The 19,520-nt window shown below is 38.2% G+C and overlaps 2 protein-coding genes across 5 annotated transcripts in view; one reads left to right on the top strand and one right to left on the bottom strand.

The window, feature by feature from the left end:
- Nucleotides 1–763: 763 nt before the first annotated feature.
- Nucleotides 764–3,606, bottom strand: LOC144068414 (ileal sodium/bile acid cotransporter-like). Its single transcript, XM_077592946.1, has 6 exons — nucleotides 3,209–3,606; nucleotides 2,944–3,062; nucleotides 2,336–2,424; nucleotides 2,075–2,250; nucleotides 1,636–1,793; nucleotides 764–1,306 (listed from the first exon to the last, which is right to left on the bottom strand). The coding sequence occupies exons 1-6, from the start codon at nucleotides 3,604–3,606 to the stop codon at nucleotides 1,239–1,241; spliced, it is 1,008 nt and encodes a 335-aa protein (XP_077449072.1). The 3' UTR covers nucleotides 764–1,238.
- Nucleotides 3,607–4,596: 990 nt separating this feature from the next.
- The window catches only part of nav2a (neuron navigator 2a), a 124,117-nt gene continuing 109,193 nt past the window's right edge, over nucleotides 4,597–19,520 (top strand). The window contains exons 1-3 of one of the 4 annotated variants that reach the window (XM_077620388.1): nucleotides 4,597–6,188; nucleotides 6,271–6,324; nucleotides 6,399–6,479. In XM_077620388.1, the coding sequence (XP_077476514.1) occupies nucleotides 6,399–6,479 (81 nt within the window). In that variant the 5' untranslated portion in view covers nucleotides 4,597–6,188; nucleotides 6,271–6,324. Of the gene's footprint in view, nucleotides 6,189–6,270; nucleotides 6,480–19,520 lie in introns of all 4 variants that reach the window. The other 3 variants (XM_077620372.1, XM_077620379.1, XM_077620363.1) reach the window with 3 other exon arrangements.

Genomic DNA, 19,520 nt, shown 5'->3' on the forward strand with positions numbered 1-19,520 from the left:
ATGGCCATTTTGGTGGGAGTTTATGTTGTGATATATTGTAGTAGGGAAGCATTCATTCTTATTCTGAACTGCTTATCCTCACAAGGGTCGCGCGGGGTGATGAAGCCTATCCCAGGAAACTACGTGCACCAGGCTAATCGCAGGGCACAACCATTCACGCTCACGCTCACACTCATGCATAGGGGCAATTTAGAGTGTTCAACCAGACTACCCTCCATGTGGGGGGAGGAAACCGGAGTACCTGGAGAAAACCCATGCAAGCCCGGGGAGAACACGCAAACTGCACACAGTGAGGACCTACCTGGGATCAAACTTTCGACCCCAGAACTGTGAGGCCGACGTGCTAACCACTCTTCACCGGACCGCCGTATAAGGTACAAACTAAGTCAAATAACTAAAAAAAGAAAGAAAAAAAACATATGTTTATGATGATGACAAATGATGAAGATTTCTCACTTGGTCCATTAGGTGAGAATGGCGGCCAATTGTCGGAACCAAGGGATGTCAATGATCTGACGGTCCTCAACGGTGAATGGAGCCTGCAATGTCGATGACAGTCTGTGATGAACGAAAAGATGGCGCCATTGTCTTGGTGTAGGGGCTGGCTCTTGCCAAAATGTTAATAAATTAATAAAAACGATGTATTTTATGCACAATAAGTCTAAAAGCCAACTTTATTGATAGTGTGATTACTTTATCTAATTTTTATTCATCACATTTTGGGTAAAAACCCCTATAACAATGTGCTTTTTGACTACTAAGATGGGACTTCATTAAGAATACATAATGACCAATAGCAATTGTCTGAATTTGAAAAATATTCCTCAATAAAACTGGTAATATTTAACATTCAACCACAAACCTCCTGATGCTGTCGGGGTTCACTCGCATAACTTTGGTGCAAGCAAGCGTGGGATTGATTTCCGCTTGGGGATAGGTTCCAGCAACCCTTGCAAGGATACACGGTATGGAAGATGGATGGATAGTATGAGCTTATTCCTCGTAATAGTATCTTTCAAAATAGTTCAAATACAGTGAAACCTATGCACACAATCCCAGCCAGAAGGGTGTGGTAGGTTTTACAGTCATCCGTATTATCCTGTTTGTGGAAGTCCTTTTGGAAAATACAAAGTCAGGAGTGGCATTATCCTAGAGCTGGCTTTTGTTTCCAAACTGTTAATTCCTTGTTTTTGAGATGTTGTTTGTGTTTATTTTGCTTATTCAGCAGAGCGATCTTCTTATGATGGCGATTGACTCTCTAGCTCAGCAGGTTTTAGGCAATGTGACCTTTTATAGGTTTGGTATCCTGTGGGATAAAAATGAAGAATTCTTAGTGTATATCATCATCATTTGATTGTCATTGGATGGTCATCAAAATAGATAATAGTTATAGAGCTCAATGCAACTAAAAGGCATCTCATACCTATTATCTCCACATTTTTACTTGTAAATCTTACAACCACAGAGTTTATCAGTGATGTCTATGCATTACAGGCACATTCCCGCCCTATTTCATTAAATTGTATTTTCAATAAGGTGCCGCTTTTGCTCATTATTGATAGGATGACTTCAAGCCCAAGTAAACCCAGCACTACATCACTAACTTACAAGCTGTGACATCTCATTAACACTCACCTCCCACAAACAGGACAGACACAACAATCTGAAAGATGCTGTAGATAATTGGGAATGCAAACATGGCCTCAAGTTCAGCTGGTCCAAAAGACAATTGGACAATGGTGTTACACAACAGACTGTTCTGTATACCAGTCTCCACAGCAATTGTGCGGCACCTATACAACCCAAAATATAGAATTACAGAACTATACTGTGAATTTTACGCTGTGAACAACAAATGATCACAACATGAATCACAATTGCAATTAAAATATCTATTGTACGATACTTTCATATATTAGTTACATAATTGATTTACCTACTAAGCCCTCCCACAATTGGGGAGCCCATGGGAAAGACGCATGCGTTCTCATATTTAACAAATAAAACAGGTTTTCATTTTTTTGGCAACATTTACTTATTATACTACAAAACTCTTTGTTAGTTTTAAACCTACCTGTACCATGGTTGACCAAGAAAGTAAGCTATAAGGAAACCCAAGCCAAAACCAATAAAGGGGTAGATTGTTCCGATTATCCAAACAGAGGGATCAATGATCCAGGAAGACTGGTAAAGAATCACGCCAACCACAGAAACGATGACAAGGAAACCAAAGCCTGTTATGGACCCAAACTGTGGAACAGAAAGAGTATGAACTAAATATCACGTTATAGATTTATTTGAGGAGAAAGAACATTAGATGTTTGTAAATTCTTACCTTGAGGATCTTTTTAGCATAGCGAGGCCATCTATGTTTAACAAACATTCCTACAGGGATTGGGAGAAGACAGCCCACCAGAGTGACACCTGAGGAAATACAATTAGCATCACAGCAATCCCTCGATTATCGCGCATCTTCACTTATCGCGAATTCACTACTTTGCGATTTTTTTCAGGGATTAATTATAAAAAATATCATATTATAATTATAAATATCTCTCTCTCTCTCTTTCTCTCTCTCTTTCTCTCTCTCTCTCTCTCTCTCTATATATATATATATATATATATATATATATTTTTTTTTTTTTTTTCACGTTTAAGTTTAAGTTCATAAATATGTGAAAATACACACTGAAACTCGTACGCTGATGCCACTCTTGCTACTAGGACTCAGCACTGTAGAAAAAAATAGTTTTAATAGGGGTGACCTTATTTTGCGAATTTTCAATGTGTGGTCTACATTAACCACGATAATCGAAGAATAGCAGAATAAAACAAGTCCGACAGAGCATAAAAGAGTGAGTTCAATGAACAAAATGTCGATGTCTTAACTCATCATGCACAGTAAAACATATTTAGTTGTATCTGTACATAAAAAATATTTACCAATTGTATCATATGGTATTTGTATGGTGTCTGATGAAGTCCAAATGGAAGTGTAAATGAGCAGACATAATGGCATCATTCCCATGGAAAGTATGGTGGAACAGGCTGTCATACTAACGCTGAAGGGAGAAAAACAGTAACATGGGCCAAAATAAATTCAGTGAGCATGGTGCCACAATTTTTAATATTGCAGTGCTGTCATATCAAATACATCAAGGTAAGGTAAATAAATGATTAAAGCACTGTATACATAAAAGCCTCCTACCTTAAGTCCATGTCCCCATCAACAAAGCTGCAGATAATATTGGAAATGGTGCCTCCAGGACAGGAACCCAGGATATTAATAGCAATTGCATGAACAGGTAGCACATTAAAGGCAAAACATAATGCAAATGCAGAAAAGGGCATAAAGCCAAATTGGCAGAGAAAACCAATAACGATTCCCCAGGGTCTTTTCAGGTGCCCCCAAAGTTTTTGGGCATCCACAGAGCAGCCCATAGCAAACATAATCATAGCCTGTGTGACTGTGAACACAACGCTTATCACTAGATTCAATTCTGCATTTAAATCAATGATTGGAAGAAGGCAGTTCGCGCCTGAGCAGATTGTGGCATCATCCATGCAGGTGGAAAGGTTTGCAGTTGTCTCCTTGAAGCTTGACATGCTGAAAATATCAAAGAATTATCTCCACCCAGCCAACTTTTTTAGAAACCTGCATGTGGGTCCCTAAAGGCAGAAATTAAAAAAATGCTAGATTTCATCCTTTCTTTTCGTAATCAATATAACTATTCACCGCTTTGCTCCCTGTGCCTTGTGTGCCGAATTGGTCGGAAGAAGTGTCCAAAGGACATGGATATAAAGAAATCAGCTTTGATGTAGATGGTTGCACAATCCTGCCCTTAAATGCACTTTAGCCTCTTAGAATTTTATTGACAGAAGCACAGTAAAAAAGTGGATGGGCCACCAGCAACACAGTTTTAAGATCAAGGGTTCAATCCTGAGCTCTATTGTGGAGTTTGCATGTTGAACATTCCAAATTGTCCAATGGTAAAATACATGCATGAAAAGGTGTTTGTCTATAGTACCTGCCTGCAATTGGCTGGCCACCAAAAATTCTAAAAAGTGGCTAATCTAGATGTACTCACCATAAAACTAAATTAGTTTATTATAAATGTCTATGATTGTGTGTTGGGGGACATCAATACTATTTCTTGTGCGTCAAAATGTTACCCTTCTGAAGAATTCTACCTAGTAGGGAAGATGCGCAAAATAACAGACGTGACGACTTAAGCACAACACTAAAAGTACCCATTTATTTTCTATATATAGTAGTGCTACACTCCTTTTCTTCTTTCGGACGCTCAGCGGCGGTAGAAGCCCGTTTTATAGTGCGTCGCCATGGAAACGGACCAGCGTCTTGGATGCTGTTAAGGCAGAGAAGCGAGTGAGTGACGTCATGTCACGGACGCGAGTGTGGGACACCGATGATTACTTTAGGGACGCATAGTAATTTAAAAGACTAATTCTTACTGCGAAATTATAGAGGGTATTTCGTTATTTTTACTCAATGAAATGTATCAGCACGGCGTCTGAAACTAGTCTAGGGTGTAGCCCACCCATCGTTGTGCTCCAATCTTAAGTAGGATACAGGAGATGTACCCCCAGACCTTACGGAGGACACGTACGTCATATCATATAATGATAGATTCAAAATAGTAAGACATTTTCAAAACGCTGCTATAATTGCGGGATCGCATTGGAACTAAACGTGATTTTGCAGCTCTGCCCTCTCGACATTTCCGACGGCACATCAACGCATCAGTTCCCCAATTCGCAGACCAGAAGGAGAAACAGAACCAGGCAGAAAGCACCCTCTCTGCGAAACAATCCATGAAGTTGCAGGTAGGAATGACTTTCATAAAAAAATCGAATGTAGTCCAGTATTTGTGTCCGCAGTTTATAGGCTGCGTGTTTTTATTCTAGCAGTTTCTAGAAAGCTCAGCCCAGACGGCAGATTCTTCTGCAGGGATGCTGCAGTGGGTAGTGCTGCGGGCTCTGACAGATCGGACCACTTGCATGCCAAAATTGTTTATTAGTATTTCTTTTCTTTCAGGAAGAAGCTTGTCACGGGCCTCTTTGCATGCAATTGTATGCGAGAAAAGTGCTTCAAATTGTTTGTTCTTTCTTTTCTTTTTTTCAATTTAGCGCTGCGTAAGGTGAAAACGTGGTAGCTTCTGAGGTAGCCAAACACCTTCCTTTTTACCCTCCGACCTTAAATATCGTATAGTTATCAATGTGTGTAATGAAAATTGATAAAGCGGTACAGAAAATGAAAGTTACACATTTGTTTTTTACATATGAGTAGACCTGGTATTTATGACTAAGAAGCCAGCGCCCTAGGTAAATCACGTTTGACGTTTTGATGTTTTTCTCTGCTTGTCTCCTAAGGACATAAAATTCAATGAACTAATGTGAAGCCTAATTAATGTAATATATCAGACATACCATGGTTAATGGAATTCAAAACCACACACCATACACGTTAATTTGTATATAGTGCTAGTCACATGCTAATGTTTAAGTTACTAGCATTTGACACTTTAACATGAGATGTTATTGCCTCAGTGGTTGACTTAAAATTTGAATAGGTCCATTTATTATAAGTACTGATGGCACAAAAAATGAACACAGATTTCAGAATTTTTGGCAACAACTCAACAGGCAGTTCTTAAATGAATGCCTTATTTCTGTGAGTTGATAAATGCAAAATAATGTCTTGTCCTGTTGAACTCGGCCAGACGGAAAGAAAACTAGATGATTAAGCATCCCATATTGGGGACTAAGATTGAATTAACACCTTTTTAAATGATGTGTAATTATTTTTTATTGACCATTTTCTTTTTCTACACAAGCTGTTGATCACTTCCAGACATTTGAGAGTGACACCATCTTTTCTTCGCATTTGCTGTTCTTTTTAAATCAGCGTCTGTCACTTGGAAAACCGAACAGCGTGTATAATCTGAAGGCTGCCCATGTGCTCTTCACTGGATGACGAACTGACTGTCATCCAAAAAAAGGGATTATGATAATAATACTCCCTCAAATCTCTGGCTGCATTGGTGGTTTTGGAAGAGAGGAGGACCCTGCTGCTATCTGGTTTTCCACGTCTGTCGTGATGCTCCCCTTAGGCCAGATCCAGAACTGCAATGAGAACCCGCACGAGTCTGTCATGGCTTGTGGCTGAGGTGGGAACAAATTTGAGACTGTCTATAACCTGTTTGAGGAAGCAAAGTGGATGGACAGACATTTTTTCTACTTTTTGGATAGATGTTCACGGCTCACTGCAACAAATCAAGTGGGAAGCGGACTGAAATACTTTAAGTGGGTATATCACTGTTCTAGCTGCTGGATATTCCGCTGTCCACCAGCGTGAATTTTTGCCCACTTATGGGAAGATGGAGGCTGGAGCAGAGGTTTGTGCAAAACAGCACCTCAAGAGGAGACCCGTCCAGCATGGCTTGGAGGACCAGAAAAGGGTGAGTTCAAATCTTTATCAGATTTTATTTCCAAATGTATGGTGCAGCCACAAAAAAAAACATGTTCTCCATAGTTGTATGCTAACTTTATCCTGGACCTACTATATGTATTTCAAAATCAATATTATATCTTCTCCAAACAATACTTATTTATATACTCATTGAAAAAACATGACAACTAATTCACTGCCAAAATAGCAGTGAAAGCATGAAAAATCTATTAAGTTATCTCGTGATGCTTTCTGGTTGTGTAAAATTTCTTAGGCTATCTGCTGCTATTATGGATGGAGCAATTTGTTTTCTCCCTTTCACCTTTTGTCAAAATGTTCCAAATATCAAGGTTTACCTGCTGTGCTCATTGTTTATGATTGAAAATCAGTCAAAATATTTGTGTGTATTTTGAATAATCCACAATCAATGCCTCACAAAATTGTGAATGTTTTGGTTCTTTGACGGATGTTTGACTGAGGTTTCAGGTAAGAAATTTTTGTCATATTGATTTACTGCTTAAGTTTGAATTATCTTCCCTTTTAATGGATAGATTCTTCACTACAGGTGTTTAGATTCACCCTTTTAAATTATAGATTTCATCAGATATGTTAGATCAGTCACCTGGGATCATGTCTAACATGAATATTAATTAAAGCAAAGCTGCCATTTTTTAACGCTGAGCTTGCGTGGATTCCAAGTGAGACACAGACACAGATTTAGCATTTCTGTCTAGCTCTACAAGGCTTGATATTTATGTAATCCCACCCAAACTCCTTTGTTGTTGCTATGGTAACCAAACCTAATATCATTCACAAATTGTGTTTTTGCCCTCTTGCATGCTCAATGAGTTTTCCGCAGCCACATGTGTCGATTCCTTTTGATGCTTCAAAGTGTACGCATCATGAATCCGACATTACTGTAGATGAGACCAGACACTCACCAGGGAATTTGACTAAGCCAATACTCACCTTTCCACTTTATGGACATCTCAGCTCAACCCAGTCAATTGAAATAGCCAATGTAGTTGCGACAGACTTTACATTGTTGAGAGTATTATCATGGGTGTCTGTGCAGTAGGGTTTCATATCCCCAGACAATTACCTTGGCTGTGTGAGTTCAAGATCTTATAAGTGATACTGCCACCAGCACATGGTAATTGGATTTGGTTCACTTTGCAGGTTATGTGCTTATATTGTCACTACCTTGCACATTGGTTTTTTTCTTTAAGTAGCAATCATAAGTACAGGAGAGAATGTATCTCAGTTGATCAAGTATTGAGATTTTATTCATTATTTGTATTAACTTCTGAAGACTATTATCCTTTTTCTTTTTTAACATTATCCCCACATATTCCATTAGCGTCTCAAAGGTTCTTAAGAGCCTCAAGAATACAATGTCATAATTGAAAAAAAATAGGGTTTCCACTGGACAAAAGGATTATAAACTACATAAATCAGTCATTTTAAAATATTCCTCACTATGGAATGATCCTGACTATGAACTGCACAACCCAACATTCATTGGATTTATTGATAAAAATCCATAGACAGTACATGCCGTACCTGACCAGAAGCCACAAGTTTCTATGGCTAAATATTCGATATTTACATAGAGAGATGTTAAACACAAATATTTCATTGATTGATCCTTATTAACCAAATAAACATCAAGCCCAGTTGCTTTCTAGTCATTCATATATACAGGGCATCTCAGACATCACAAATGCCATCTAATTAAAATAAAAACATAAAAGCTTATAGCGGACAAAGTCCTTCTAAAAAGATCACCCTATAGCTGTCAGCGCTAGCCCTAGTACAGCAGCTTTGGTGTAGCACACTGTGTCAATATGTCCTGTTTAGAAAAAAAGGAGCTAGCCTTAACTGTTCTTTTTTTAATGAGATCACTCATCGGGTGAGGCTTCCTGGGCAATAAATTCCTGTGTGTGCTGGTTGAAAATGGCTAATCAGCACTGACATAGTCCCACTGTAGCAAATGGTGAATATTTGAATATCCATTCCTTTGAAATTGTTCTTTGGTAGTGACATAGTACAGCACCAGATGAAGTTTATTCATACACAAAATTTCAACATCACCAGCATCTGTGTCTACGATTTTTTGACCTTTAAGAGTGCTCAATCCCTGTTTTAAGCATTCCTTTGTTTTAGAGCCTGTTTTTTTAAAAATATGTGGTTCATCCATTTTCATCAAGAATTGACACACTATTTTAGGCCAGATTTGGACAGCTACCACTGTTTCATTGGTTTATGGCCTAGATTGTGAAATTGTATAGGGGTCTGACAATTTGTCATTAAGAAGGGGCTGATTGATGATCTTGCCAGAAGAATAGCAGGGCTGCTATCTGAAACTACAAGAGCACAATGGCAGAGATATTGAAGGGAATGACCTGGGAGTTTTTTTGCCATACATTTTGATTAGTTTTCAAAAAAATCATTTCCAAGCAAAATAAAAATTATGTCACATTTGTCAATTTACCTCATGCAAAATCCAAGACAAAAATGCTTTGAGTGAAAATAAGTGTTCTTAGCAATTTGTCTAAAAATCCCAATTGCAAAAACATAGAGTGACACATCTCAGGTAAGCAAGGCTTCCATTAAACAAAGGAGGGAGCTGTGAAGAGAGAACATGGGATTTATTTTGGTGTTTTTGTGTTAAATTCTATGTTTGCTCAGTCATGCAGCACGGACAAGTGCTGGGGGCTCAGGTTTGGGGACTGGGGTCAGTGGGTGGAGGTTGGCCCCTAGTTGGAGCAATGAAGTTGGGGGTGGGGAGGATGCTGCACGCAGGATGCTGCTTGGCCCTCAAAAGCCATCTGGCCATCACCCTCCACCCAAAGGGAGGATGTAGGACAGGTGGCAAGAGCTGCTAGAAGAGATTTGACTTGGAGAATGAACCAGTGATTGCCTTACTAATCCCCCCTTCAAATTTAACTGATTCCCTAGCAAATGCAGGCTCAGTCTTGCGTTGACCCTAATAAAAATGGTGTAGATTTATTTTTTGCAAACCCAATTCCATACGATGTGTGCACCAAACATTGGTCCAACAATCGTTTCTATAAATAAACAATTATTGTAAAGTGTTTATAAGCAACATTTAATGTGAGAATAGCTTTACGTAACCATATGGGTATGCTAATCTGCCAGAACTGTCTGTAGCTATTGCTTTTAGTTTTTTGCTGCCCTTTTTGGTGGAAATTAGAAAAAATACCCCAACAGGTTACAATCAAGGACGCGGCAAGAATGAAGCATCTACTTCGCTAAATCGTCTTCCAAATATGTAAAACAATCAAACTACAATGTTTCTACGCACTACCAAGATGCAGCGCGGAAAATATGAACAAAAAGTCACAAAAATGCTCCTATCTGGATTTTTATTTTTCATCTTTAGAGAAATACAACACTGGTCAATGGATCTCTTTTGAGTATGGTCATTGTGTTCTTATATAGACCTGAAAACATGGCCATTTGTTGTAAAAACATTTTTATTTTCACCTCATAGTCCCAATTCAGTGAAATATTATATGCCAGTAGTAAAGAGGGACTCTAAATGCACACTCTCCATCACACTCACTTCATCTTTTTAGTCTTTTAGTCTTTTAACTCCCTGTAGAATAACCTCTTCTTCCCGAATGAGTAATCCCGCATTCATTGATCACATTTCTACCAGCGTCTCTCTTGGAAAAGCAAAGTGGAAGTCATAAATCAGACAAAGATTTCCTGTTAACTTCCCCCCGTCTACTTTCATCCAATACAGCACTGTTGCACTCCTCTGCATCTGAATTTTCTTTCTAGTCAATGAGGGAAATGTTTTATGATGAATTAGTTCTTTAATAAAAAAAGGGGGTGGGAAGTAGCTAATTATAACAAGACAACAAGCACACAAACACATGCACGTTAACACACAACCAAACAACTTGAAATTATGAATTCAAAACAACTTAGCATTAACTTGCAATATCAGTCATGGATGGATAACAGGGCCCGCTTCTTCATCTAATTTGCGCCAGTAATTTTAAATAATGAACGAGAAGTTGTTTTAAACACAAGAGAAAAAACTAAAATAAAAACAAACAAATAAACAAACAAAAATAATAGACACATTGAGGATTAACTCCAGGAGATAAAGGTACTTGGCTCTAAATTCTGTGCCTATGCTGCCCTTGCAATATTTTGCAAGGTGGTGCTGTAGAGATGCTTCAATTGAGTCATTCAGTTCCTCGGGGACCCTTAAGATTGACATTAGAAGTCAAGATTTTCATGTGACTTTGCAGCAAACAACCAATTAAAAAATGGTTGACATTCTCATGTAAAAGTAGTAGTATTTCTTGTTTCAAATTACTAAAATACTTATGCTAATCAGCTTGGATTTTTTGTGTTTGGTTCTATAGTAGAATATATTAAATTGTCCTAAAGAAACACTTCACATATTCATTTATTTTCAACACTGCTTATCCTTGTAATGTCTCAGACCGCTAGGGCCTATTTGAGCTGACTTTGGGAGTCAGGCTGACTACACTCTAAACTGGTTGCCAGTCAGTCAGCCAGTTGCACGCGCAACCTCACCGCCACTGAATGGAAATTGACCCCTAACCCGCCTGTACTAAAGTCAGGCGAATGAACACTAAACCACACGTGTCAAAGTGGCGGCCCGGGGGCCAAATCTGGCCCACCGCATTATTTTGTGTGGCCCGGGAACGTAAATCATGAGTGCCGACTTTCTGTTTTAGGATCAAATTAAAATGAAGAGTATAGATGTATATTAAATTTCCTGATTTTCCCCCTTTTAAATCAATAATTGTAATTTTTTAATCAATTTTTTTCTGTGTTTTCTGTTCAAAAATCATTTTGTAAAATCTAAAAATATATAAAAAAGCTAAAATAAACATTTTTTTAGATCTATAAAAACTGAATATTCAGGGCTTTTAATCCAGTTCTTGTAATCCATTTATAAAAAAAATCTAAATATTATATCTAAAATGGCCCACGTGAAATCAAGTTGAGGTTAAAGCGGCCCGCGAACCAACCCGAGTCTGACACCCCTGCACTACACCATCAGTGAGAATGTGAATTTATTTTTTAACTAGCTATCAGATTAGGGAGAGAGGTTTGTATATGGCGTCATGAAGTCTGCTGCAGAGAATCAATAGAGTAATCTCCACAACAGCCTTGATAATCTGGCATGTTAAAACCATCCCAGTAAATGTGTTCCCTCTGTCCATAATTAGTCCAAGGTCTTGTTGGAGGTGGTGCTATGAAAGACTGTTGCCAGAGACCAGCCAGGGGTCATGTGTAAGTCTCTAGATTTATACTGACTTTCATTTACTTCCGAACCCTGGCCCTAAAATGACCTCAGCCATCAGAATGAATTATTTCTCACCATTGAGACTGCCCCCTTTTTCATCCAGACTTGGGGCATTTCCAGAGAGAAGACAATTTACAAGGGTCACCGCATACTTGTATTACTATCACTCTAATTCAGGGCAGCTCCACTTTGCTTTTTCTCCTATGACAACCCCCAGTCTCGTATCACTTACACACATAATCAATACAGGCCCACTGCTGCTATTGATCCAGGTGTGGTGTATACACAGCTGTGTCCTCCATTTGAAGTCGAAGACCCAGAAAAGGGTATGTGATAAGGAACACCTGGTTCTCCACTGTCTTCTTGAAGATGTATGTGAGAACTTGAAGATCAAGGGGATCAACAGGATCATCGAAGTCTTTTAGAAGCACACTGTAATAATAGTCTTAGTGAGGTCATCGGTGAAAGCTGACCATCTTTAACAAAACTAATAATTGTGTTGAACCATTTTTTTTTACCAAGAAATCACTCAATTTTCTAAAGAATAGGAACATTTATACTCATTTGAAAACAAGTAGGTCAACTGCCTATTTGATGATGACCCAACAAATCACATGATCGGCAGGATGGTCCACTATTTAAAGCACCTGTTTTCACCGTGAGCGTCCAAAATTGACATGGACATTTTATTAGCAGGCATAATAAAAGGAAAATATTCAAATTGGGTTGTAAATGCTCATTCATGAGCCTGTAAGCTTGATTGTATAATGTCCTCCGTGTAGCATTCACCTCCTTTAGTATACCGTATTTTCCGCACTATAAGGCTCAAGTAAAAGACAATTTTCTCAAAAGCCGGCGCTGCGCCTTAGAATCTGATGCACCTTATATTGATCAGATTTTATTATTCATTGTATGAAATTCAGTTAAAATTAAGCTGACATTACATGCTTCAGGACATCACTTTAGAGGTGTAATTTACCAATCTTATGATGGCATAATATGATATAACTTGTTTGGGCAACGATACAGTATATGTCAATATTAGAATGTCTGCCATGTTTTGATTCAAGGGCTCGATTGATTTTGTACTATGCGTATATAATTCACAAAAATCTATAAAAAAATGCAATGTAATTTGGATGTTTTCTGAAAATTAAGTTCCTGTGAAATTTCAGACATTTGAGAAAACTATTCTTTTTAATAAAAAATATGCCATTAAAAGATGACAATATAGATTTTTATCAATTTTGATTTGATTGTTCTTAACTGATCAATATATTGATCCAGATTGATGTATAAGTACATCAGTAAGCGCCACCACCAAGCTCTTTGAGGGACACACACATGCACAATACATGCTCATTCCCATTTGCTTACTTTATTTCTACTTATGAAGTAATAGTATATGGTACAAGGAATAGCTTCACCATTACATTACAAAACACGTTGGTGAAGCTATAATGTTTTCCTGCCTTTAACAATTCATTCTAATTGACATTCCCATTTGCTTACTTTATTTTTAATTACAAAGTAATACTACATGGTAATGCTTAAATAGCTTCCCCACCATCTCATTACAAAACACATTGTTGAAGCTATAATGTTGTTCCGGCCTTTAACAATTCATTCTAATTGACATTCAGAGGTTATGGAGGTGTGTGCGTGTGTTCATATAAACAGTAATCACAGTCTGTGGGGATCAATAAAAAAAGAGAATGAGAATTCCAATCAATACCCATCAGAGCTGGGCTGATGAAATATTTATCCAGGAAGTAAGCGAACGATAGACACTCTGTCTGTCTACATAGTTTGTCCTACCCTCATGGCTCATTGATAATTTTCGCATCATGTGTCGGTCAGCGTTTGTCTGCCGTGTAGCTTTCTTCCTGCTGTTTGCCTTATTCCTTGCTCACTTTATTGTTCTTGTCAAGAAATGCATTCTCGAAGTACTTCTTTACCCTTTTCCATCTCTCGTGGGAAATATTGAGGTCTTTTCTTATACTTGCAGTTGTTAAATAGGCAGGATCAAGGCATTCTGGATGGACGAGGAGACTGTAATCAAACAATATAGTACATAGTATTATTATAGTATTTAGTAGTGTGTCAGTTCAAGGTGTTGGCTCAGCTCAAATTTTATAAAAATATCCCTCTAAATTAACATGTGTCTTTGCTTGAAGCAATTAATAATTATCTGAGGGAAACATCATTAAATTGTATTTTCTGGTCTCTCTCGTCTAGCAAATACATACATATATAAAAGAACAAGGTTCCCTTTATTATATACAAGGGTATCAATTGTCCAAACATGTTAATTCATTTGATTGTTTTGTAAGTTTTAACTCAACATACAAACAAAGAAATGGAAATTGTAAGCTATTTGATTATGTTCATGGTTTGCATCCCATTCGACCATCTTCTTTACCGGAATAGGTGTAATTCTGTTTGAATTGTTGTTGTTAACAGACAGTTCTTGTCCATCAAGCTGAAGTGTGCAGTGGGTAGGCCTGAATGGTAAAGGGAGGGGGTCATTGCTGCTTGGTAGGAGGTCGTGCAGTTTGGCTGAGACAGCAAGGCAAGCATTTTGACCAAGACCTCCTGTAGCTGTGATGATAACAGCTACAATAATAGAGTCTGACTTAGATGCTGGCCTTCCTTACTGCATTGTGGAGCTTGAGATAAAACTAGACACCCTCAACACAGAAAGTAAAGTGCACCAGCAGCATACACATCAGAACATATAAAGTCTAATTATTTGTGCAAACCTGGTGTTTTGCAGGTTTAAATCCTTACAGCAGTGTCATGGTATCCAAGCAGGCTAATGCTATGTAGCTTTACCATTACTACTTTTTGTTGATATTCAGGATCTGTTAACGCAACTCCACCACTCTTAAATCACATGTTGCAGTCTAAAATCCATATGCAGTTTTTTTCAATATCTCATGTGCTTGATGTGATTTGCGATTTAGCAGAAGAGTAAAATACCATTCTGTAAAGTTTTTATTTTTTTATTTTTTGTCATCACAACGGTCTAAGCAGGCCTTTTAAACTTGACCCTGTAACATAAGTTACAGTTTCTGCTCATCTTTTGCAAAAGCATGTTAAAAAGTAACCTTTTTTTCCTGTTTCTCTCAAACTATCATACTTAACTTTGAGGATATTTCTTGGTTGCAATGTAAGGGAAATTATATTTTTCCGCTTTCTTCAGTTCTGCCATAGGTGGATTTTTTTTATAAAGACAATTGCTGTGAGTATTTTCTGTATATTCCTGAAAATGCACATAACATCAATCATTCTATTACTTTTCTATGCATCTTACATCCATTTCATTGTCACAAAAAGCACCCTGGACTGGACAATGCAAAACAGCATACCATTCAGTCTTTCAAACCACAAGCAATGGTTGCATTTTTGTTCAATTCTTATTACAGTTACATCCAGAAAAAAATATAAGTTCGAGAGACTTAGCCAGAAATCACTGACTTTCTTTCTTATGTGGAAAATTCAGTCAAGGTCACACTGGGCGCACCAGTGCTTTCCAAAGCCTTTGCCTCATTTAAAAAAAAAGCAAACGAGGACATTTAGACATTTCCATATCTCAATCTAGCCCCTGGCATCTCCTCTGCATAATGACTATCAGATCTAAAATCTGAGACAGCATCGTGGTAGTATCCAGAATAATGCTGAATTCACAAGAGAGCTTGAGATGTTTGTGTTTATGTGAAAGCATGCGTACCCATGTGTGCACACATTTACATGAACGGGCTGTGAGAGGGAAAAGAAAACCCATCTATCAACATGCACTGGAACCTTCGGGGTTCTGCTCTCTATCCAAGCCTTTTCTAATGAAAAACCATGTTGGGCGAATCAGAATTTAGTTCTAACGTGGCATTCCCACCTGCCGACCAATCAGAAACGTGCCGTTCAGTGAAGCGATGGGCAGAATTGATGAAAGGTGTAAGTCCTAGTGAAGGATCACCGAAAGCTGCCTGAGATAAAGCTATGCTGGGGCTGGCAAGCACTCAGCTCTATGGAAATGCAATAAAGCCCAAGTCATATCTCAGTGTTGGGTGATGGGTGATAACAGTCCCATCGTGGTGTATGGAAAACAGTCCATTGAAATGCAGTGAGAAATGCTTCACCTCTAGAGCCCAACATAAAAGCAATGGTAATGTGAGAATCTGGGAATACAAGATGGATGCAATATTCCTTTCAATTCCCTATATTCTTATAAAAAACAATGACATTACATGACAGATAAACCACCCCAGTGAAAATGAACTGGAGGACATGTACTGCTATCATTAGTTGTACTAGGATTACTTCCTTCTGTGTTGGAAATAGACCCTCATCCATCTATTCTAAAGATGAGCTCGACTCTTAAGTATGTAATATTGGGATATTAATTACTTAGCCGATGTAATGCTATGGGGCAGAAGTGTCAAACCGAATGCAGCAACTCCGATCTAACACATCATTGTCTTTTATGAACATCATTGTCTTTTATGATCCGCTGAAAAAAAGAAACTGTCTAATTGAGTTTTATGAAGGGATTTCTTCTTTCCCTTTCTCCCCTTTTTTACTTCCACTTTTTATTTTTTTATTTTTTTATACACATAAAATCCTTTTTTTCCCCGCACCAAAATCCTTCCCAAACATCCGTACTACACATACTTGCAAGGGTTGTGGGGCTTGTTGGAGCCCATCCTAGCTGACTCCGGGCGAAAAGCAGAGTACACCCTAGACTAGTTGGTAGTCAGCTATAGGGCACACAGAGCGACCGACAACCACTTGCACCCAGAATCATACCACCACCGAGCGGGAATCGATCCCACGCATGCCCGTACTGAAGTCAGCGAGTGAACCACTACATCATCAGGTGGCTTCCTTTCTAACAGAAAAGCAATAATAGCAGTGTGTTTCAGGCAAGTGCTCTAAATATTTTAGTACTCTCAAATTGTCTAGTCTTTAACTATATAACGGCGATGGTGGGTATTGTATTGTTATTTTTCACAATGATGTATTTCAAGGAACTGTAGCAATTATACCTATGGTGTATAATAACTACTTAATTTTTCTTAACCTCCCCAAGATTAATAACAATTTTAAAAAGCAGTGTATCTGTGAGATAGAGATGTAGGCAAAAAAGATGTAGGATATGTTATCGACTGGAGTCCAGCAGCACTGTTACATGCTGGTGAGGAATGAATGTCGAAGAACAGCCATAAAATCCAAAGTAGATTACTCCTCCACCCTGATACACCCGTCACTTTTTTTCTGTCTACCATCTGCTAAAGTGAGGAGACATTACATTCAGGCCATCCCCGTTTCATGACACCATCACGTGTGTTATCAGTCAATTTTTATAAATCATTGATGAATGCTTATGTATTTTGTTTTAATAATCACTGATACATTTAACAATTCCATGTTTTTGGCTAGTTTTGGAATGAATAGTGTAAAATGTAATGTAACAGAAAAATAAAAACAAGACTAGATTAATTAGTGGACAAGAAACAGTATTGGTAGAACAGTAAAAAAATGATTTTTGATAAATTATTACATTAAGGCCTCAATCAGTAACTCATAATGCTATTCTAGGTAATATTTGACATATAAAGTAAAACTAAATTAACAGCTTTATTACTGCTTATTCTCTCTTGGGTTGTGGGACGCAGACTGTGGACAGGAGGCGGGATACACCCTGATTTGGTAACCAGCCTCTGGCAGAGCCCAAAGAGACTGCTATTGAAATTCACTTGCCATGCATACTGACGATTCGGAGTACTCAATTTATGTGTTTGTCCATCTAATGCTTTCCTGACCTATCCTCTTAAGGCCACTCATTTCTGTTGCTTCTGACTGACTGAGATGACCGGCAAGGGAGTCTTGTGTTGTTTCATTTTGGCAAAATTAATGTTTTATTTGTTTTGTTTAGGCACACTGGGAAAGATTTGGCTCACTATCATAATTTCAAAGGAAAAAATGGTAAAACTTGAAAAAAAATGCTACAGACTTCATCTTTTAGTTCGCATTTTCATTTGCTCTCCTCAAATGCAACATGATGATGTAATTTTGAAGCAAGCAATTGCAAGATGACCTGTGTTAAACCCTGTTTTTGAGTCATCAGCCTTATATTTCACCCATTGACATCGAGCTCTGAAATATAGCCATAAGACTGGGATTTGATGGAAGAGATACAGGAAAGAAATGGAAGTGATGGGTAAGGAAGCCCTTTTGTGAAGTGCAACGCAGATGAATAATAATGAATAATAATCTCTATACACACCTATTGAAAAAGAGGCATTACGTTAACTGTACAAAAACGCCTGCTGTTTGTTATTGTGGCCATTTCCTACGACGATCACAACAGTTTTTAGGGATTACTCTAAGGACGATAGTTAAGTTTTAGTAGCTAGGCAATGAAACAAAAGGCAAAATCAGAAATTGTGTAATAGACTGTGATGCGAAATAAGTTAAGATGCTGAATGCACAAAATTTTAGAGTTGAGTTGCCTATCTGTCAATGATCAAGGCTGAGGACCGAATTATGTATCCTGCTGATTGGGATTGCCTGTACTTGAACCCAGCTCCACTTGTCTGTCCAGTCCTGCACTCAGAACTTTCACCCACACTAACACAGAGAAAGGGCATGGTTCAAGGGCAGGTACCCTAACAATAAATCCCCTGTTTTTATTAGAATCTGTCAATAGTCAACTTTCTCTTGATTATCTGACTCAGACAAAACCAGCAAATCTGAATAGTAATGAGGATTTTCTGCATGTCCACTACAGCAGGCTGCAAGACCTTTGCCAAAGATAAGTGAATACATTGACATGTAAATAAGGGGATTGGAGCCAAATAGAGTGAGGAGAGGAAAATGCATGAGTAGGGAAGATTGGAAAATGATTTCTGCTCTGTTGCACTGAACACATTTACTTATCTCAGTGAACACCTCATGAGATGCAAGGATGCAATATGCATGCAATGGCTGTGATTGAATAGATTCCTTTTATCTTCAGAAGAAATTTTCTCTTACAACATACTCTTGAGCAGGTGAAAAATGTCATTAGCAATCATGGCGAGTTTTAAAATTACAGATGTCAGGATTGAAATATACTGGAGCTCATGACTACAAATAAGAATTGCTTGAGCTTATAAAACCAATATTCATGTGCACTGTACTTTTGTTGTTATGTCATACACGGTAAGGATCCTGTAAGCAGCTTGATGTACCAATTTTAGTACATTTTTTTTGTTCTATGTCTTCAAATTTAAGGAAATGGCTCTTTTAGGTGGAATAGCATGAGAGTGGTTACCAATTCACTGGTTTTCAAGCAACGCTGCCTTAACAGAACACATCTTTTTCCTGATTTGGATGTGTCAAATATATTTGAAAAATTAATATTCACAGTGCTCTGCCTTTTAATATGCTTTTTCTTTTTTTTTCTTTTTAAAAGACCGGTTTAGTAATTTTTCGCCCACCCCTCCCTTTGCTCTTAGACCTTAGGTCATCACTCTATCTATGGATCTCCTTCACGTTTCTGAAGAGGTTTCCACTCTTTATTGATTTCCACTATGAACAAGCCCCCCAGGCTCCTCAGGCCCCTTACCCAACTACCCTGATTTACTAAGGCTGTAATAGCATAATGTTTTCGAAACACACCCACTTCACACTCACAATCAGCCCACATGCTGGCTTGCTGGCAGGAGGGAGTTGGACACCTGGCTTGGG

Source organism: Stigmatopora argus, chromosome 2 (genome assembly GCF_051989625.1).
Source record: "Stigmatopora argus isolate UIUO_Sarg chromosome 2, RoL_Sarg_1.0, whole genome shotgun sequence".
NCBI classification, from domain to species: domain Eukaryota; kingdom Metazoa; phylum Chordata; class Actinopteri; order Syngnathiformes; family Syngnathidae; genus Stigmatopora; species Stigmatopora argus.